The 22,707-nt window shown below is 38.1% G+C and overlaps 1 protein-coding gene across 8 annotated transcripts in view; it reads left to right on the top strand.

Annotated features, from left to right (window-relative positions):
- Positions 1-980: 980 nt before the first annotated feature.
- MYO5A (myosin VA) overlaps positions 981-22,707 on the top strand; it is a 158,773-nt gene continuing 137,046 nt past the window's right edge. For 7 of the 8 annotated variants that reach the window (XM_036218230.1, XM_036218224.1, XM_036218226.1 and 4 more), the window contains exon 1: positions 981-1,075. In XM_036218230.1, coding sequence (XP_036074123.1) covers positions 1,049-1,075 — 27 coding nt within the window. In that variant the 5' untranslated portion in view covers positions 981-1,048. Of the gene's footprint in view, positions 1,076-1,220; positions 1,613-22,707 lie in introns of those variants that run through there. The other variant, XM_036218225.1, reaches the window with a different exon arrangement.

Below are 22,707 nucleotides of genomic sequence, written 5' to 3'. Positions count from 1 at the left end.
TTCTGAGATTTCTTTGACCTTTTGATACAGAGCTACATTGCAGGTGTAGACCCTCCACAAAAGCCCTCAGGTAGCATCCAGATCAGCTTCAGCATGATTATATATGATGTGAATGATCACTGGGGAACAAGACTAGAAAGAGGGCTGGGCAGGAGAGGGGTGGAACCTTTACAAACACACAGGCCTAGGATCAAGGTAGGCTCCTGGGTCCAACCCCTGGGGCCATCTTGTTTCAAGGCTCATTTAAGTTTCTGTCGTTTCAAACACGCTCTGATATCATGAAACGACCCTGCTGCAGAGACCGAGGTGTTCCAGGTGACCTTGGTGAGCCTCTCAGATTCCTGGTTCTCACTCGCTCCCAGACGTTTGCTGCACACAAGGCTTTTCTGGAATTCTAGGTTATTCGATGACCTTCCAAGAAGTCTCCCTTTAAATCCTTTACCTAGAAATGCTTGTTAGAACAGGAAGGAGAAGCTGTCTAGAGACTCTGAGTCGTTTTACCTGGACACCCTCAGTGACACCAGCTACCGCCACCCCTCTCGGAGGGTCTATTCTGCACCGGCCAGGGCTCACTTCGGGTAGGGGGCGTCCGGGGTGCGACACGCCCCTGGGGCGATGCGCTGCCGGCGAGTGTCCTAGGGCAGCGCGGGCTGGCCCGCTGCTGATGCTCGGAGCCCACAGCCGATGGGAGGCAGCGTGAGCTCGAGAGAGCCCGGAGCAGCCGCGGGGACCGCGCCGGAGCAGCCTCCTCCCGCTCCCACAATGCACAGGGCGGCGGCGGCGGCGGCGGCAGCATCACCCTCCGCCAAGGGGCTGCGCGGAGACTCCGAGGATCCCGGGCACGCGGAGCGCTCGTAGCTGCTCGCGGCGAGCCCGGGAGCGATGGCGAGGCCCCCGCGGGCCGCCCGCGCCTGAGCCGCCCCGCCCCGCCCGCCCGGCCCTGCTTCCCGCCCGCGGCAGCCTGGGCGCTTCCTAGTCGGCGCGGGCGGCCGCCCAGGCGAGGAGCGGCCTCCGCACAGGCGGGGGGCGTCGGCGCGGCGGGCCCGCCATGGCCGCGTCCGAGCTCTACACAAAGGTAGGGCGCCCCGCGGGCGGCGGACAGGGGCCGCCGGCTGTCAGGCTGCGGAGGGGCGGGGGCGCGAGGGCTGGACAGCGGGCACCACCCCGCTTCCGAGCATTTCCGAATCCCCGGCCCCGGACGCCCGTCGCCCGCCGACGCGCCTTCCTCTTTCGGGCGGTGATGGGGATGAAGGCGGCGGAGGGAGGCCGGCCTCGGGGGTCTGTCTCTGCGGCCCCTGCAGGGGTCTTGGGCAGGGAGCAGAGCGCGTTTCTGGGAAGGGGACTCGTGTGCATTTACTAGGGTGGGCCTGGGTCGGAATTGCCCAGTCCTCCGTTTCGCTTTAGAGAAAATCCTAGCTGGTGGGAGATGCTTCTCTGGTCGATCAGATGGTGCCTCCCTTGGGGACACGCTCTTAAAATAACATCTTGTGTTGGTATGCAGTGCCGCTTCTACCGTCGGCCAACCTTTCTGTGAGATTATTTGAAATCCTGCAACGGTCGCCAGCCGATCGTCACCTTTAGCTGCCCGATTTCAGATGGCTGTCCTGAGATGGTGAGCCCCTGGGGATGATGCAGCCCTGTGAATGCGAGCTGATTCATGGGCTGGTCCGTAATCATCCGTCGCTGGGAGTTTGCAACCTGCGTGTAATCCCTTAGTGCCTTGTTAGGCTCCATGTCTTCACCATCTGCTGGGGCAAGCCTTTTCCTTCTGGGTTTAATTTAAAGGGAAGTGGCATCATTTTCTTTGTAATATTGACATCAGTATTCTCTGGGTCTGGTAATTGCTGAATGGCTTATTTTGGAGAACTGTCCCTTTGGAGACTTCTGAAAATTTGCCTTGGGCAGTGTGCCGTGCCCTTTGTGAATGTGTTATCATTGGCATTTTATACTGTAATTCATGTGTAAGTAGGTGTTTTGCCAGCTATCAATTACTTCTAATTACAGTTAACAGAATTGCCTTAACTTTTCAAGTTCCCTTTGCAGTAGAACCTCCATTTAGGGTTCTAGAATCATTGCCTCCAGAGGTGACCCAAGGAAACATAGGGCCCAAGATGCAGCATGTTATATGGAGAAAACAGGTCTGGACCCCCATCAAAAGGGAACTAGGTTGTAGCCTCAGACCTTTTCATTTACTGTGTGGCCTTGGGCAGGTCTTTAACCAATCTGTGCTTCAGTTTCCTTATTCGGGTTAATTATACCTGCCCTGCATCTCTTAGGAGGATTAAACTTAATAATAAATAGGGAAGCATTTTGTAACCTTGAATTTCTCTACGAGGTATACGATTGATTTCTTCAGCCATGAAATGAAGAGTTTACATGAAATATTCTCTGGGACCCCTTTCTTTCCAGCCCCAGATTTAAAGACGGCACAGTTGGAATTGGAACTTCTCTCTAAACCTGGTACTTTTTGTAGGGATTGCAGATCTCTGCATACATGAATGTATGCAGTTGGAAGCTGATTCAAAGTTACTTTATTAACAAACATTTATATAGAACCTACTATGTGCCTGGTATTGTTCTAAGTGCTTTACAGTTTAACTCATTTAATCCTTAAAATAAATGTATGAGGTGGCTACTAAGAAATATGAGAGTCATTTTCACAGGAAGAGATAAAGATCTGTAAATATTCCTTAGTTACTTTGTATAGTTCAGTTCCCCTGCCCCTTTCACTGTTGTGAGGAGGCCATCCTTCAACTGCTTAATTTGCAGGTGAGTTAACTAGAGAGTGATTGGATAAATAAATTGCTCTTGGATTTTGGGTCTATTTTTTTCTCCCAAGAATAATTTGCAGGGAAAAAAAAGACACTATAATTTTTAAACTGTAATGTCTTGGGCTTCAGTCATAGCTTTATTATAATCTGTTTTAAAATTCACCTCCTAGTCATTGTAAAGACAGACTGGTTTAGACATGGAGACTAAAGTTGAGTTTAAGCTTTCTTCTAAATACAATTATGCCTAAAAATAATCTGGTCACTTCATTACTTTTGCTAATTCTTTTTGTGAGTGGACTTTAGCTTAATGGTGGGCAAAAATGGTGCCAGGTACTCTGCTCAGTTTTGGGAGGTTCTAACAAACAATACACAATCCTTTCCCTCAAAGGGCTTACAGTCTGCTTCTTATATTCTTGACCCATTTTGAATTTCCAAGGGCACCAATTAGCTGCTGTTACTCAACAGCAGGCAGACAGCTGGTATGGTATTAGTAGAAGGTAGGGAGCAGTTTAGGACTTGGGGGTGTTGAATGAATGACTCTAGAGATAAAAGCTTGAGTGGTGATTATTAGAGGAAGAGGGAAATCCTTAGAAATAATATCAATCGATAAACACAAGAATATTTCCCTTGCAGAAGATTATAGGAAAGGAAGTTCTGGGGTAGATAACTAGGAAAGATGTATTAGTGACATGACATAATTATGATATTCAACATAGTGGTTAAATCTGAAAAGTTCCCTTTAAAAAAATGTTTTAGAGCTTATAGGCATTTTGATGTGTGATACAGATCAGCTTGTATTATGGTGAAAGGCAAGAGACATTCAGTTTATTTTTTTTTTTAGCTAAAATGATTGATTTGTCACAGCACTTTAGTGAGCCTTTCATTTTGCAATTTTTTTCAACAGTATAAATATTTTAAGGGCAATGGCTAGGTTGCTAGGATATAACATTTCTAGAAACTAACATTTTGGTTAAAACAAGTTGGTTTTTAAAAGAACAGCTTCTATAAAATTAATCAATTTAAAGTGTACAGTTTAGTGGTTTTAGTATATTCATATGGTTGGTGTTGATTTGTTTTTAAATCTACTTGGCTTGTTCCTAAAAGAATTGAAGGTGTGTATAATATCTCATTGCTTCTAATTTTGAAAATATTTACTAGTCTTGACTTGCTAGTGGATATCTGAATCATAACATCACTCATAGATGCTCTCAGCAGCTTCAAAGAATTCGGCATTCATGGAGCAGGATTTATTAATTAAACCTAGGTATTTACCAGCAGCAATAAAATGACATGCTAGTCCTCTTCGCTTGAGGTTCCCAGACACCATGGATAGCACCATAAATGCTGTAGAATGGCCAACATTACCTGAAGTTAATTCATTAGGATTCCCCATGGTGTGTCAGGATGTTCAGTTTTGTAACAGTGCAAAAGGACTTAAAAACCCCTGCTTAAGAGCTATGTAAACTTTCCTAGATGAATCAGCTGTTTAAGCCAGTAGATTGTATAGCTGTAACCTTCCTTTCCCACTGTATTCCCTCATTCCTACCGAAGCTACAGGGCCTAGATTTTTTTCTGGGATAGTTTCAGTTTTATATTCTATGCCATCGTCCCTTTAAACCATCAATCCTGGAAATTCTAATATTTTCGTGTCATAATTACATTTTTCAGACTGCTTCCAGCATCTTAAAGCAGGATGGCAATTTCATTGCTGATCATGTGGCCTGATTTGGGGTTTGGCAAGTGCATTCACTTTCCTCAAAGCCTCTTGTCATGCCCCTTCCATCTGTATTTCTTCTTTCCCCTAGGACTGTTAATGGCACTGCAGTTCTCCTAGTCCCTCAGGTTGGAAACCTCAGCAGCCTTTCCCTTGTCTGTTTACATCCTACTTCTTTACCAATTCTAATTTTACCTGACATCTAGCTGACAGTTCTGTCCTAATGACCTGTACGCATTTCTGTCTTATAGTTATTTGTATATATGTCTGCCACTCCCACGACACTTAAGCCCCCCTGAGATGCCGATTAGAGTTTTGTTTACCTTCTGTAGAACCTAGTACAATGTCTTACACACAGTAGGTGCTGATTAAATATTTATTGGATGAATGAAAGAATACTTAGAAGAGAGATCGACTGAAAATAATGGTTTGGGATGATTACTCCACTTGCAAGAATAAAGCAGGGTATAAAGAAGTGGTTAAACAAGTAAGCACATTTTCAGGCATGTTGAGCAGGATGAGTAATAGGAGAACTGGGAGCCAGGGAGACCAGCTGTTGTAGGAAACAAAATGTGTTGTGATGAAGGTCTGTCTGGTAGACTGAGGTGCATGCAGAAGGTATGGGAAAGAAGGGGACAAATCTGAGAGACAGGTCTTTGTGATGGGTTAGATATAGGATAGGAAGGAGGAGTAATGCTAGCTCTAGCTTTGGAAACTAAAAGTTAATCCCCATTACATCATGAATTTTTGCTGTCTCTTTGGACCTTGTAAGCTACTCAGAAATACTTCTTTAAACTATTGGAGCAAAGCAGAATGCTCATGATTTCCTCTTAAAATTTGTTGCTTTCTCTTGAAGTGTGAAAGTTCAATGTTTTGCCCAGTGGCTAAAAGATGACAGAGAGATTCTAATTCTAATGAGAGTTGCTACTGATAAATAGTTTAAATCTCTTTGGTGCTTTAGCTTTTTAAAGTAGGGGAACACTGGAGGGAAGGTCTGTGAATGGGGTTCCGGAGATTTAACTACAACCTCCAAAGGGTTAAGGGGGGCACTAACTTTTCTATAGGAGAGTGTGGGAGAGGAGAGATGAACCCCCTTACCTTACCTCTTATCTCAGAAGGTAATTTTGCTTCTCTGTTTTTCATTTTATGATGGATTTATAATGGATTCTCTATTGGGAGAATCCAGGGGCACATGGCCCACTGGAAGGTGAACTTGAATTTGTCGCCACTTTGGACAGTTCCTGATGAAGTATAAGGTACTATTGGAAGTGTAAACTCCTGGCTGATCTATAGAATAAGGTCTGGCCCTCGGTAAAATATTGTGTGGATAACCCCACTCCTCCCATTCCACCCCACAGTTATGCTGTCTGTCCCACAGTGGTCTTCCCGGACTTTTTCCATTTGTCTGCCTGGGCATTTTCTCCCCGCCTCTTTTCCTCTCACTGTCTGTCTCTCTCTCTCTCTAATCAACTTTATTGAGGTGTATTTTACATGTAATACAATTCACTCATTTTAAATGTACACTTGTGTTTTAACAAATATATTCTGTTATATAACCACCCCCCACAAACAAGATACAGAACATTATCCTCAAAAGTTCCCTTGTGATTAGCTTCTTCTCTAACCCCAGCTTATTCAGAGAGTATTTTAGAGTTGTGCTTGCCCACCAGGGCAGAGAGAAGGGTTTGTTTTGTTTGTTTGTTTCTAAAAAATGTATGTTACAGTTCCACCTTAGTGAGGTCAATAGAGATACTTAATACAGAGGACTGAACTTGGGAGTCACTCCTGTGGAGTTTCACTAACAGTGGGCGGTGGGAATAAGTGGGATAGTTTAGGTAGTTGTTTAATCTTCTCTTCACACACCTACCCCTTTACTTTTGTTAATGATGTCTGCCTTTGATGTTTTGTTTCCTCAGCCTTAGTGGTCAGTTTTGCCCTTTAACACGTCTCCTCTCCCTGAGTTGTAATATCAGTCTGGGTTTGTGCTGATACAGATTTTTGAACTTTGCAGAAATTTATCCCTGACTTCTTCCTGCCTCACGCATTTTACATTTTTCTGCTAAGCCCTCCTCAGTTGGAAGTCTCCTTAACCAGCAGCTGTTAGCATTAAATATCTCCTTGTACAACTGAACCAATTGTATGTTTTGATTTCAAAATAATGACTCCAAACTTAATTGAAATCAAGGGGAAAATGTGTTTTCCACCCCCTCAGTGTTCATAGAGACCATCTGTCTACCTTTGGCCTGATGTCCTGCTGTGGCTAAAAAAAGTGAGCAAAATGCTAGACTGGAGGGAGACTAGACACAAAAAAGACAAGTTTTGTCTTATCTTCGGTCATTCGTACAAAAACATGCAATGGTCCTGTCTGAAAATCCTTTGCGTGTGGATGGGGTTTCTACTTCTTAATAAATATACACTGAAACTAGAGGATTTTCAGAATAGGAGAAATAAAGTCATCAAGGCAATGTAGAGGCTAGATAGATTAAAAGAGTAGAACTCTTTAGAAAGATGAAGGTGAGCTGGGCAAATGGTGAAGTATTTAACAGCAACAATTGAAGTTTCTAACATTAAATTAGTTCAGTGGAGATACTTGTAATATACTTGAAATAAATATGTCATTTAAAATGAATTTCTGCTTTAAACATTACGTTTTACATTTATGAAATTCTTTACCTTGAGTTATGATGTCAGTTAAAATGTAGTACATCAAGAGAAGGGCCTGGGTAACTTGCGGATGATAGGTCTGACGCACCCACTTACCAAAACCTCTATTTGACAGTATTAAACAGTTTACTAGCCAGAGCAATTTTAGTTGGAAATAACAGAAACCCAATTCGAAGCCAGAAAGGATTTTATTTGCTTGTATGACCTTAAAGCCCAGGGATGGCTGGCTCTAAGGCTCAGATGTGGTCTCTGGGGCTCTCTGTCACTGGCTGTCATGTCAGACTGTGCTGTTTGACATTGGTTATATCTTAGGACAGCTCTTTTTGGGTTGAAAAAGATGGTCAATGGCACCTGCATACCACATGGTCTAGCTCTGGACCTGGAGAAAAGGAGCCTGTTAGAGAAATTCGGGTTGCCCTTGCTCAGGGTCATGTGCCTTCTCCTTTCATTGCACTGTGTAGGCTGTAGGGGAAGAATACGAGTGGTCAAGTTGTGCTTGCCACAGGGGCCGCGGGGAGGGCAGGATTGTGATCATTAGTCCCACTCAGACCTGGTGGAGTGGCTGAGAACTGTTCTCCACTAGAAGGAATAGTGCTGGTAGACAACAAAACAGCTACCCTTAATTGATATCCATTATGAACCAATCACTAAAAGAAGATTGGGAGAGTTTTGCATAAAGAGAAAAACATTGGGTATCTTTCCTTTAGAGAATCATTTTTAATTAAAAAAAAAAGCCATGGAGAATTTATACAAGCATTGTTGCTAAAAGCATATTAGAGACTTGGAAGTATTTTTTATTCCATCTTAATGAATTAGGGAACCTTGAACCGTATCGCCTTTCCTTCTGATCTCTTTCTGCCAGATTTCCTCAGCATTTTATTTTCCCTTATTTCTTTCACATCTTTCTTGCATATATTAATCTCTTCCCTCATTTTCACTCAGAGAAAAGGTGCAAAATTTCCTATCACCCCTTTTCGACTGTCCGAATCATCCTTCATTCATCATCGGTGCAGTGTCTTTTTCTGCTCTCTTACCTTCTGCCTTGCCTTCTGCTTCTCGATCCCTCTACTGCTTTATTTCATCCAGTCACCCCTCATGCTCTGTTGTACTTTGTTATAACCACACACTTGTTATTTACTAACTTAGATCGAAGAGGGTACTTCATTTCCTCAACTCCATGTACTTTTGCCTTGTTGCCACTCCTTGAATCTGACATCACAATAGGAAGTAATTTTGTGTAAGTTTACATAAATCATTTTCTGTGTGTGTGTGTGTGTGTGTGTGTGTGTATTTTAAACAATTAAACATTTGCGTTTGACTAGTTTTTAGACTAGTTAGAACTAGTTATTCAGCTTACCATACCAGAGTATGTACAATAACCAGCTATTACTTTAAAGATATGATTTCTCTTTTTAAGACATTTTGTAGCAGTGCTTAACACACTTTTTTTTTTTTTTTTTTGCTTGCACAACTTGTACCATCCAAGTACTAACCAGGCCCGACCCTGCTTAGCTTCCAAGATCAGATGATCTCTAGTGTGTCCAGGGTGGCATGGCTGTAGACTTTAAAACACTTTTATATTTAGGATTGATCTCTATATAGAGAGCTCAAGTTGAGAAAAATCTTATAGTTTGACAAGCATCATTCTCAGGTTGGGAGCAGAACTGGAGATATTCATTAAATCAGGAAATACTTATCTTAATAATAAGGAATTTGGGTTAAAGCCTAGATTAAACTTTCATTAACCCAATTTATATGATTTTAAAAATCTTATTTTAGAAATGAAAAGTTAAACCCACTCAGCTAATATTGTATTTTAACCCACTCTTTCTGCTTATGCTCATTTTTTTTCGTCCTAGACCAAGATTTCACAACCTCTGCACTACTGACATAGTAGACTAGATAATTCTTTTTTTTTCTGGGGGCTTGTGCCATACGTTGTAAGACATTTAGCTAAATCTCTATCCTTTATCTGCTAGATCCAGTAATTTCCCCCAGTTGTGACAGCCAGTCCATATTGTCTACAGACAGGCCCCCTCCCCACTGCTTCCCCCCTTCTGCTTAAGAATCTCTGTCGTGGACCTTTAGACTTAGATAGGGTTAGAAAAAGTGAGAAAGAATTAAAAACAGAAACAGATTAATTGGAAAAAAATTTTTAAAAATATAATTGACTTTTCAGTAAATTTTTCTGCTTAGAAAAAAATGATGTAGACAATTTTGGAAAATACAGAAACATAAAATTAAAAATAAACTAATTATACTACCCAGAAATAATCATTGCCAACTATTGATTTACTTTGTTAAGTCTTTTATCTATACCCTCAATGGTAATTTTTATAATTTTAAAACTTAACATGTATTGTGAGAATTTTTATATTGTTAAATATTCATTGAGAATGTTTTTAATGGCTGCATAATATTCTGTCATCTGAATATACCATAATTTACTGTTGTGCATTTTCACTGTTATAAGAAATATACTATGATAAGCTTCTTTGTACATAAATGTTTGCTTGAATTAGTCAGTTTTAGTCAATTTAGATTCCAGGTCTCCTTGGCAAAGGTTGACATTTACATTTATGCAGGGTAGGGTATTCATATTTGTTTCATTTTTAAAAATAGCACTTTTTATGTACATTGCTTCAGGGCTAGGATGACCAGATGTCCCACTTCTGTGAGATGCTTTTTGCTGTCTAGTACCTTTACTTCATTTTGAGAAATCCTCTTAGACTAGAAATATATACATTTATTTTAAAAATTTAACCTTTTAGAAATCTAAACTTTTTTTCTCAACATTTTCATCATTGTTGCTTTTATTCACTATTTCTCCTTGATTTTGGCAGCTGTTATCTCATTGGGGGAATAATTAAATTAGAAAGAATTTTAAAAAGAGAAAAAACCAGGAAGCTACTGTCTTAAGAGTATAAACAATGTAATATTAACTTAAAAATTATCTAAAAATTTGTTATTTCATTGTAGATGATATATCCTAATTAAAACAAATTTCCATTTGTTTGAAGTGGTCAAGGTGAATTTCTTTCAGTAGGCAGTCATGAGCTTGAAAGACCTTCAACATCAGTACATGCTTTAAAACAATTAGAGTGGAGCAAAATATGCCCAGTGTTAAGATAGCACCCTAGAATGGAATCCTTACAGCACTCGGAAGGTGTTGGATTTCGTAAGGCCCGCGGTTCACTTAGAAATCATTTACTCCCCCTCCACCCCCAACCAATTAGTTACCATTTCCTGGTACTATCCATACTCAATTTGAGCCCTTAATATTTCTTTCCTGGATCCTGAAACAGCTTCCTAAGCAATTTTTGGTCTTCTGTAATTTATTTTTCGTTTCGCTGACAGAGTAATCTTCTTTATGTACTGCATGTATTGGATCATGCCACTCTCTGGCTTGAAATTCTTCAGTAATTTCCCATAGGATTTTTGCCTTGAGAAAAAATTTGTTGGTGTAGTGCTTCCCAAACTTCGGCGTCCGTTTGCATCATCTAGGAATCTTGTTAAAATGGAGATTCTGATGTAGGTCTGTGATGGGGCCCAGGTCTCTGCATTTCTAACAATTCCCAGGTGATGCCAATGCTGCTGGATTGAGGCCCACACTGCGAATAGTGAAGCTGTAATGCACAGACCTCTTCCTGACTTGCCTTTATCCTGGACCAGCTTCACCTCTCATGTTTCCTTCCTGGCATTCAGGTCTTCACTTTAAAGTCAAGTGCTCTCCAGGTTTCCTTCTTCCTGCTTTGCAGTATTCCCCTTGCCTGGCTTTCTCTACATTTTGTTCATGAATGAGTTCCTCTGGACCTCGGTCTGGGTAAGACACTCCTGTGTGTTCATACAGAACACTCTGTTTACCTGGGGCCTGATACTTACCGTGCTGCATTGCAGTTGTCTATCTTCTCAGCACTTCTCTGAGACCCTTAAGGATAGGGGAAATATCTAATTTGTTTTGTTTTAATAACAACTTGTATTGATGTGTAATTTACATATCATACAGTTCATTCACATAAACTGTATAATTCAGTGGTTTTCATCTGTTTTTTTGAGCCAGCATCTAGACCAGGGTTTGGTCCATAGTGAGTAACAAGTCAGTGATTGAACAAATGAATGAATGAAAGACATTAAAGAATCACTGTAAAGTTTTCTACAAATCTTCCTCTCTGTATTTTTGGGTTTAACATTTCAGCATTCAAATAATCTTATTTGTTCATCAGTAACACTCATGAGCTTCCTCTTCTTACCTTTCTTTTTGGTACCAGGATGGGAAACACTTTATTCTCTTGGTCAATTTTAATGCATCATTATAGATCCCTTTCTTCAGTTCTCTAGTGCTTCCAGTTCTCTTTTTCAACCTATGCTGTAATGAGTAGTACTGAACCAAAACACAGATCTTAACATGCTGCTCTCTAGCTCAAAACCCCTGGCTAGTCCCCGACCTCCTCCTCTCCCTGCCCTAATTATTTTCTATAGAATTAACTCATTCCTTGGCCTCACAGTTAAGACTCATGATCTTTTCTAACCCTATTCACTTGGCTTGATCTTTTACAACAGTGGGGTTTCACTAATGTAGCAACCATCTGGAATGGTTTTTAAAATGTAGATTGCTGAGTCTTACCTCCAGAGACTTTGAGTCAGTAGGTTTGACAGCCCCAGGAATCTGCATTTTAACCAACACCATAGGGATTTTGAGGCAGGTGATCTGTGGAACCCCATTCTGAGACATTGAACTAATCTTCCTCCTTGAGCCTATGTTCCAGCTTTGCTTAACTTTAGACTGCCCTCTTGACAGAATCACCCACATAGTAAATGCTCAATAAAAGTTAATCGAATCAAACTATCTATTGCGTGGTGGTGGTGATTCTTTTAAAAATTGTAAGATAATATTACTGCACACATATTGTCAGCCACTTTTTTTTTCCTGACTTTCCTTAATGTTTCACTTTTAATATAATATGTGAGAATATTTGGCACATAGTAGTGACCCAGTAATTTTTTTTTGCTATTTTTAAAAGCAACTGGAAAAACTGCCTCCCTTGTATTAAAACTTAATTGAGAGTCTTCGGTAGTGAAATGTTTCATTACCTTTACTAATAATAGATGTGAAATAGTATAAGAAATGACTTGCGAAATTACTTTGGGAGCTATTTTTCTTTTTAAAAAGCTTTTTAAAAAAACTATAAACATAATGTTCAATACAGAACCTTAGAAAATTCGGGAATGCAGAAGAAAAGTTGCATTTAATCCCACTGTCCTCAGATACTCTTAATAGTTTGATGTATGTCCTTCTAGCTTTTTTTCTGTGTGTTTTCTCTAGCAAATGTTTGTGTGTGTGTATGTACATACTATTTCGTAGTAAGATTTTTTTGTTTAGTACATTGTGAGCATTTTTTTTGTGTGTGCAAATACGTATTCTTCTACAATATGTTTTTTAATGGCTTCAGAGTATTATATTGCATGATTAGTCATATGTTACTCAATCAGTCCCCTATGGTAGGTACTTCCAATTTTTTGACAGTTTACTGAAGAGAACCAAAAGCCTTTGTGTGTTCCTTTAAAAAGAAATCAATTGTAGTTGTTAATGAATTTAACTATAATTATATTTCTACATAACAATATTGCTACAAAAAGTAAGTGATTATCATATCAATGTTAAGATTAATCTAGTTAGAGCTGAGAAGAACTAAAAAAAAACCCCACAATATCAAAGCACTCAGGAATAAATCCTTAAATTTAATTACATATTTGGGATCTCAGAGTGCATCAGCTACAATAGCCCATTACGAAGGAATTCTCCAGAAGATAGGGGTAGATAGAGAAGATTATTAATCAGTAGGCCAGGTGAATCAAGGTGTAGCTCCAGTTTGAGAGGACAGTAGATCTCTTCTTACTCCAGTGTTTTAGAAGCCTTATGGTCAGATGAATTATATTGTAATCTACACGTTAACATACCTGCCTTTTCTTGTTAGTTGAGGAGACTATCCCTGACTAACTAAAGCCACCTGGGATTTGTCAAGCCCCTGTAGCCATATTTAATAGCAGAATAGCCTGGTGGTTCATAAACTGTTGGCTTTAGAAATGAAAAGGTTGATTAGGGCTAGAGAGGGAAGAAATATAGTAGAGGTAGTTATTTAAGAAAAAACACATTTACTAAATCAAGAGAAGTACTGTGGCAAATATTCTCTGAGACATAAGACATATCTTAAAAGCTCTGAAAAGGAGTTTTTTTAAAAATGTATTTCAAATAAGTTCCCCTCCCATTTACATATGCCGTAATTAAATGTTTCTTATAACAAGTTTCTAAGTCTAGGGAACTGGCCTGAGATCCTTAGGGGCCCAGTTCTTCAGAAGATATTCAGTTCCCTTGGGGGTAGGGTGGCACCTCCTTTTTGTCAGGAGCTCCTTAGTCTCAGGAAAGTTAGAAGAATTTCTGGACCTTGGTCACTGCCCCCTGGAGTCATCGGGGTCTAGTTTGTGTTTTGGAGCTGGGGCCACCACCGTGGTATGTTTAACCAGGATCTGGACAAAATGTAGAGCATGCAACTTAACTGGTTTCAGTACGGATTAGGATGGCTTATCTGAGTTCATGAAACGCTAAACGGTGGGGACATTTAAAAGTCAATACCAAATTAACAAGTCCCAAAGACTCAGTTCTAATCTGTGCCATTCTATACATTAAACCTAGATTCTTAAAATAATTTCGTTTTTAAGATTAAACATCTCCTCTATTCTTATTTGCCTTGCTTCTCTACTGGTTATTTTTAAGGATTTTCTAAGGTAGCTATCACAGACTATGTTGAAATTTAATAAATCTGTATAAGTGGAGACCAAATTATTTAAAAATATATATGGGTAAAATAGATGGAGTAGTGCCACTGTACATGATTCCAACTTGAAAATTGCTTCCGTTGGTCAGCAACTAAGGTTTTGTAAGTCTGAAATTACATAGATTCAATTTATTTAGAATGCGGTCAATATATAGACAAAGAATCTGAGCCAGAGCATTGGAACTGCTTCTGTACATGCTTTTTCCTTTAGTCAACTTAATTCCTTAAGTAGCCATTTGTCTTTTGAGTTTTATTCTTCACTGCCGTAGCACAGTGACATCACATGCAGCTGGAGCTTAAAGAAGGGTCATGTTAATTAATTCCACGGAAACAAAAACTGCCTCAAGTAATTAATGGAATAACAGCCTCATTAAAAAACCTTAGACTTTTTTTTTCTGCCCTTCCCCCTCTCAAGGATTAAAGACAGAGAATGGCACTGATTGTTCACTTGAGACCATTTTAAGCTATTGATCTTTCTTACAGTCCTCATCCAATGGTTATCATTTCAACAGGAATCATTCAGGCCATGTAGTAATTTTCTCTTGAGGCTCTCTGTTTGCCTTAAGTGACAAGTTTTCAAGGAGTAGTCCATGAACTTTGGCTTTGTCAGAATCTAAAAATGGACTTTATTTTGTTTTTTTATTTATAGTTGTCATATTTTAGTTTAAATACGGCTGACTTAGCAAGCAAAAATCTGTATGTACAGGTAGGGTGGCAGATACCAGGTCAGGTTGCCCACTGCATTATTGGTGAGAGGAAAAGGCTATGTATGTTCCCATCATTGCATTCTTCAGCTAATCATACTATTAGCTGGTCTTGCTATTATGAAGTTCATTATTTTGTCTTTCAAATAGTTAAAGGCATAGGGATTATTAGACAGAGATGGCCCGTTAGGGAAAACCTAAGGTCTAGAGATAAAGCAGGAAAAAACTTTCCCATATAAGATTATCTTGGTTTTCCAATCCAACATTCTTATAATCAGTAGAAGCTCCCCTTTTGTGACCTAACCTTTGAGGGCAGTGCCTTCAAGCAAACTAGAATGTTTAATCTATTTCTAATTTTAATAGTAGATGAAAAGATAATAAAAGGAAATTAGCATATAACGTGGTTTACAGTTTTTTGAGCAATAAAAAGGTATGGATTTCATTGTATTGTTGAAAATATGCTCAGGATCTTATGTGTATTCAGGAGCTAAATTTTCGGGAGCATATAATAAAGATATAAAGACAAAGAAAGTAAAAAATAAATATAAGAAAACATGAAAATGTAAAAAAAAAAAATGTTGAGGAAAGGGTGGTTTGAGATTGGGAAATTTAAGTTGATTACCCAAATATGTGTTACCATGTATCCGTGGGGCAAACAGGGTTATGTCTTGTGAAGGGAAATAAATAGCATGATAACTTAGGGGACCACTGACTTATCTACACATAATATTGGCCATTATACTATAGAGATAACAAACTCAGAGTAGATGAAACAGGAGGGATTAGACTAATATAGGACTATATTAGCGCTATATTAGCACTAATATAGATGCATAGTTATGTTTCTACTTTATTGTTTGTATATAGTCTTTGTGTTCTGATTTTTTTGGTTGGTTGGATTTTCAGCTTAGTTGTAATTTTTAATCTATGCTTTCTAAAACTAGCTGCAAAATCAATTTGGATTAGTTGATTCTAGGTTTTTGAAAGATGCGATTGAAACAGCTTTGCCACTTTAGGATTTGCATGAACTGGATATACTATGAAAAGAAAGTAGAGGAAAGGCTATTTACAATTTATAAACAAGAGTTAAATTTTATGAATCCGAATGATTAAAAAACAAATACATGAAATCTATAGTAAATACTGAGAACAAATAAAGTAACAAACAGTAATGTGGTATGGTTAAAAGCATGATCTCCAGTATTAGGCTGAGCTTCTTCCTGTATGATATGGGCAAATTAGTAAATTTAATATATATCTATATATCTATATCTGTATCTGTAGATATAGATCTCTCACTTAGCTCAGTACTTTGCATATTATAATGGAGTCCATTAATGTAAACTCATAGCTGGTATTATTGGCTTATCTATTTTAAATGATTTGTAATCATTTGTTCCCTTAAAAAAAATCATAGCCCTAGAAAGATCTCTCCTTACTGTAGTTTTAAAGCTTCTGCAAGGTTTCAAGTAATGAGCTATGCATAGTAATGCAATTTTCCCTCATTCTATATAGGGTTTGTCTAGAGATTCTCTTTCAGTTATCTATCTGCAACTCAGCATTGTCAGCACTATCTAACATAGCTATAGCTTTCATCCCAAGTCCTGTTTTAATCTGTCTCCTTCATTAGCAATTTTGACCATTTTTCTCTCAGAAAGAGGAATTTATTCTAAACCAGGGCTCTTCCTGGTCCCACACCTATTGTAATTAACTGGCAGAACTAGCATTTTATGCATAATACAGACATGTGCTATAAACTGTTGGTTGAATCTCAAAAGCCAGTCCTAACCCCGTTTTCTCTTGCCAGTATTTGAAAGACAAATACGCCTTTTTCTATCTGTTGTTTCAGTTAGAGCTAGCTGTATGATTCAGTTTGGTCTAATATGATATGACCAGAAATATTCTGGAGGGCCTGTACAGGGGAAAAAGTCGCTTTTCCGATAAAAGGAACAGAAGCAGTAGAGTCGTTTGGATGCATATCCCCTCCTTTCTTCCATTCTTAAGTGTGGAATATGATGTCTGGAGTTGTGACAGCAAAGTTGCACTCATGAGGCAATGAGCCTGAGAATACAAAGTTAACAAGCTAAGGTGAACAGTAAGTTATAGAATCTGGGTTCTTAATCGTATTACTAAGCTGTCAGAACAATCACAAGACAACGTTCTTTGGGCTTCTTGTCTCATACCTTATCGAAGTCCTGATAGTGTTAGCTGCTTAAATGTCTCTGTTCCTGGTACCTGAAAGCATTCCTAACTTAAACAAGATGTGGCAGCTTTAATGTGAATAAAGTTAATATAAATTTGGGGAGATTTGTCCAATTTATACTATGTTATTTATGCACAAAATAAATGCAGGGAACATGGAAATATGACAGAATTCAAGAAGTGAAAAATGAATTCTAGTCATGCTTTTGACATTGCAAAACATGGACATTAATATCAAATAATTCAGTCCTAGTTGTAATTTCTAGGTTCTCTGGCTACCTTCTGAGTCCTTTCCCACATTATCTATGAATTTTTAAAGTCTTGTTTTCCTGAGGTTTAGAAACCTGAGCATGACATTGGCAAGGACTGCAATTCCAATAATAAGGGAAAACCTGGATATGAGTGAAGGCGAGTAGGTAGAAGCTGTTAATTAGAAGAGGAGTGTGTAGAGACCATACCAGTCTTCCAGCCAGCATTATTCCTTGGATATCCTGAAGCTTAGCGTTCTTGAATTTCGAAGGAGGAAGAAGAGAACAGGATAGTAAAAAATGCGAGAGAGGTGGTGGCGGTGGTAGCAGCAGTTGTTGAAAGCCTGGAAAAATTCCTTGCAAGTGTTAAAAGCCCCTTCAACTTTGAGGTTCACTTTCACTTGGTCTCTCAACTCTTATGTGTTTATGGTGAAGCCATGCTAACCATATACTTAACTCGGGCCTGTCAAATTTTAGATTATCTAATAAGGTTAAGATATTTGGTAGATTTGTCCATTTGGTGTGAAAGTTTAAAGTAGAAGTAAGCAAGGAAGGGAATACAGGTGAGAAAATACACAGAAGTCTTGTGAAGTAGGTAAGAATCTAAGGAAACTTGACTATGTCATAAGATGAACGCGTTAGTAACACTTTCCATTGAGGAATTTCTCTTACCTAAACTTTATCATTTATTGAGACTCCCAAGGCAATGCTGCTTTTGCATCCTTCTAAAGTTAATCATAAAGGAAAACACTAATTTCTTTGTGTAACTGAAGAAATAAACCAAAATATTGTTTACCAATGGCACAATGAGAGACTTATGCTTTAAATGGAGACTGACACGCACGAACTCCCGTATATGTTCATCTGTCTTTTACATTGCCCAACAAACTTGATAGCCTCTGTTTTGGAAATGGCTGGCCTTACTGATCACACATTTCTTTAGATGAAGCATGGTCAGAGGAGATATTTCTGGTACAGAGGGAGAAAGGATTTATAAAAGCACTTTGGTCAGAGATGGGAGGGCTGCAACTGTAGCACTGTTAGATTTAGATCTCATGTACAAGTGATACAGAGTAATCACAGGCTCCATTTTCCATTTCCTCCTCACTCTTGTTCAGTGTTAGACTCTGAGTGCTTTTGATCATATTAGAATCCATTTTGTCTTGTGTTTTGTAAATTTTTTAAATTTGATTTTAGTTTACATATTTAAATACTTTATTGACTGCTATTAAAAAATATTAACAGCATCTCATATTGATATCGATAGATGTCCAGGATATATTGAGTAAAAAAAGCACAAGTTAACTTAGGGCCACCTAAGACAGTTTCAGTTATACCACAGTTTTGCCTTACCCTGGCGTAGCCCCACAAAGCCTAGAATCCAATAGTATGTCCAGGGATTTTAAGAATCTTAGATGTTATTTTACCTTCAATATGCTTTATAGAATTTCAGACTGCCTTCCTGGGCGGGTAAGATATTTGTAGAAATTGATTAAATTTTTCTAATGCTGGGTGGCTCCACAGTGTAGTGGTTAGCACATCTGCTTTACACGCAGAAGGTCCTGGGTTCGCGCCCCAGGTGGAGCCACAGACCATACCTCCAGAGCACCAGTCCCTCAGGTGCACACAGTGAGCATGTGGGAGGAGACGCCCCGCCTTCAGAGATCCAGTGCTTAAGGGGAAAAACAGCAACATCCATAGGTCGGGGGTGGAAGTTGTGTGTGTGTGTGGGGGGGGGGGGGTGGGGGTGGCGGGAATTAAAGAGGGGGGAAATTTTTACTAATACTTTTCCATTAGTGGTTAATATAAGTGATTTTTTATGTAGCAATCTTGGTATAGGGCTGGGATTTGCAAACATCAAATGAAATACAAACTATAAAGGAAAAAAACAAGAATTTAATTTAAACTTCACAACAACAACAAACAAAATACTGTAAATGACATTAATAAGCAAATTGATAGAATAGGAAAATATTTTCAGTTCTTTGATTAAGGGCTCAATATCCTTAATATATAAAATAGTAATAAATCTGCAAGAAAAATTAACACCCTAGTAGAAAAGTAGATAATGGTTAAAGTAACACTTCACTAATGACCTAAGAAATGCAAATTAAGATGATGAGATACTATATTTTTACCAATCAAATTGATAAATATTTTTTAAAAATGTATTTGTTATTTAGGGACATGAACACTATCATAAACTGGTAGTGAGAGTGAAATTGATAGTTTTTCTCTAGGGCAGTTTAGCAATATCTACATCAAAAACATAATTTTTTACATCCTTTGAGCCAACAGTAATATATTTATAAGAGTTTGTTTTAAGGAAATAAGTATGAGGGAATACTACAGGATGGTAATTTCTGTGCCATGGAATAGTGTATCCTATTGGAGACAATGTAGATGTCTAATGACAGGGACTTGTTACATAGATTACAGGTCTATATAAAGCTAATATCTAATAATTTTATTATAGTGTTCAAATAATCTTTGGCTCTTGATTTTTCTTTACTGTACAATTATTTTCTAGTTTGTTGATTATTTTTGTATTTGTCTATATTTTTTTTCTTTGAGTTTAATTTGCTTTTCTTTGTTCTTGGGATTGATGCTTGGACATTGATTTTTCAGTTTTCCTTTTTTTGTAATATATGATTTAAGGCCATAAATTTCCCTCAAAGCAGAACTTTGGCTATATTCCTCTGGTTTTTATGTTGAATTTTTATTATAATTAAGTTTGAAGTATGTTCTTATTTCTCTTGAGAATTCCTCTTTGACTCGTTTAGTCAAATATATTTAGAAATATATTGCTTCATTTACAAAAATTCGGCAGTTTTCTTGTTTTCTTGCTGATGTTGATTTATAGCATAATTGCACTGTGGACAATGAAGTTACTCTGTTATCTGTATGTTCTTGGGAATTTTTTTGAGACTAGCCATCTCAACAACCGCCACCCCTGTACCCATTCCACCTGCCACCATTTACTTTCAAGGTTTTTCTCTTTATGGTTTTTAGCAGTTTCACTATGATGTATCTGATTTAGTTTTCTTTTCATTTATTCTATTATGGACTCAGAGCTTCTTGCGATGGCTTAATGTTTTTCATCAAAATTCAGCCAGTATCTCTTCAAATATTAGTTCTTCCATTATTCTCTTTGTCCTTCTGGGATTCAATTAATATGAGTTAGACTATGTTCCTTTATTCTGTATGTGTCTAAACCTCTTTTCTTTACTACTTTTTTCTATTTTTGGTTCAATATGGTGATTTTCTACTGACCTATTTTTCACTTAACAAATCCTTCTGCTGTGTCTAATTTATCTACTGAATTCTTAATTTTAGTATTGTATTTTTCAGCTCTAAAGGTTCTTCTTTTTAAAAATATTCAACTTCTCTGGTAAAATGATCAACTATTTGCATATTTTGAAATATATCGATCAGTTATTTTATAGTCTGTGTTTGAGCCCTCCAATATATGGGCCACCTGTGACTTTTCTATTGGCTATTTATTCTTTTGGCTTTTGGTCATTTAGTTTTTTCCTGTCATGCCTACTAATTTTTTATTGAATGGAGCACATTCTATATGAAAAATTGTAGAGGCTCTGGATGATATCTTCTTTCAGAAATGATTTAATTTTCTTCTGGCAGCCAGACTGATAGCCATGTCCAGTTAGGGATCAAGGTGTTTCACTGTGTTACAGGCTTTGTAACAGCCAGTCAGTTTTCTATTAGGCTTTAATTTTAGAATATAATGTTTTAAGGATTTCAACTGAAACCTGGGATATATTCCCCAGACCTTTCTTTCTGTCCCTGAACTCTGATTTTTGCTTCCTCATTACTTGAGTTGCCAGAATTTATGCTTAGCTGTTTAGCTCCATAATGGTTGCTTTCTTCTTTATTTCTCAGCTACTTTGCACATTTATAATGTAGAAACTGACAAAATGCTCCAAGGGGAAATTGTGACCAACTGGAACCACCTCATTTTTTCCGGGCTCTTAGCCCCCTCCAGTCTTGGAGTTCAAGGCTAGTCATATAACCAGTTTTTGTCTTTTTAGATCAGTGAGAATACCACAAGTTCTGGGTCAACACTCTTTGCTCAGCCTCCACACCTCATAAGATGAATTGGGAAATGACCGATGAAAAAAAGCAGTAGCAAATGTAGGGCTCAGGAAGCACATTTCCCTTCGTTCTGGGATTTTAGTACCTCAAATTGTGATTCTTTGATTGCTGTCTAATAGGATTGGGATTTTTGCATTTTATCTAGTTTTCTTAGTTCTCAGAAAGAGTCTGATATGTTACTCCATCACGTCTAGAACTAGAAGTCCTTTGCTAAGCTAGTTGTAAGTATATGTTATAAGCATTTTCTTCTGCAGATGCAGGAATTATTTAGATTGTTTAATATAAACTTTTTCTGGTAGGTAAAATAACAATTTATGAAAAATTTATTTCAAATATCTTAGTAATTATGCCAAAGATGTATAACCCAGCGTATGCATGTATATGGATGTGAAGTAAGCCCTAAAATAGCTTTCCATTTTTAAAGACAGACTGCTTTTTCCTAATAGTTTTGGAATTTTTACATTTTTGTTAGTTGTATACAAAGCGAAAACTGAATTTTGGCTAGTATTCGATATATGATCTGTTTATTATAAAGTTGTTTTTTCATTTTTTTAAATAATATATAATGTTTCCTAGAGATAATTTTGAATTTGTTTAAATTTTAAAAATAAACAAACTTAAGCCGTATACATATTTTTTCTATAACTAAATTTTCTATGTACTAATAGTTAACTCCTGCTAAACAAATTCATTTTTTTATTATAATAGAAAAATTGTATTGGATCTTTCTCATCTGTTATTAAATATAGAGTGTAATTTTTTTTATTTGAAAAATACAGAAGACCCTGCTAAAGGATTAAAAACACAAAACAACACAAAACTACCCTCCAAAGACAACCAGTGCTAAATTTCGGATATAGTCAGTCTCTGTTGTAGATACTATGGGACATAGCTGTGATCTACTTTTTAGGACTTCCCAGCTCCCTCTTCCCAGATGCTGCAAGGTTGTTGGGATTTTTCTTAGCTTAAAAGAGCCATTTAGCCCAAGGTCCCACGCTTTTCCAGGGCAGCCTACATCCAATGACTGCTGATGCAGGGGTGCAAAAGCCCAGATTCCTGTAGCAACTCAGAGCAACTCTTAAGGGCCATTCCAGTTTCACAGATCCACGTGGGGTTGACTGAGGTTTTTGTTAGACCTACTTTGCAGTTCAGCTTCTCTCTCTGGCCAGCCATACTTCCTTCCGTTTCTCTTATAGCTGCAGCTCCCAGGAGCACTCCCTAATAAACCGCCTGTATACTGACCTCAAAGTGTGCTTTCTGGAGAACTCAAAGTGCAACAGCCTAGCTTTATTATTTTTTTATGTAGTCAAGATTATTATATATATCATGTATATAATGTTTATATCTATGCAGCTCTTTTCCCTATTTATGACATGAATATTTTTCCTTGTTATTTAAAATTATTTTTTATATTATCATATGGATTGAACATAGCTTATTTAACCTTTGCTCTATTGC

This window comes from Rousettus aegyptiacus, unplaced genomic scaffold, assembly GCF_014176215.1.
Source record: "Rousettus aegyptiacus isolate mRouAeg1 unplaced genomic scaffold, mRouAeg1.p scaffold_m13_p_3, whole genome shotgun sequence".
Classification (NCBI taxonomy): Eukaryota; Metazoa; Chordata; class Mammalia; order Chiroptera; family Pteropodidae; genus Rousettus; species Rousettus aegyptiacus.
The sequence above is the reverse complement of the archived record's forward strand: the minus strand, read 5'-3'. Positions and strand labels throughout refer to the sequence as shown.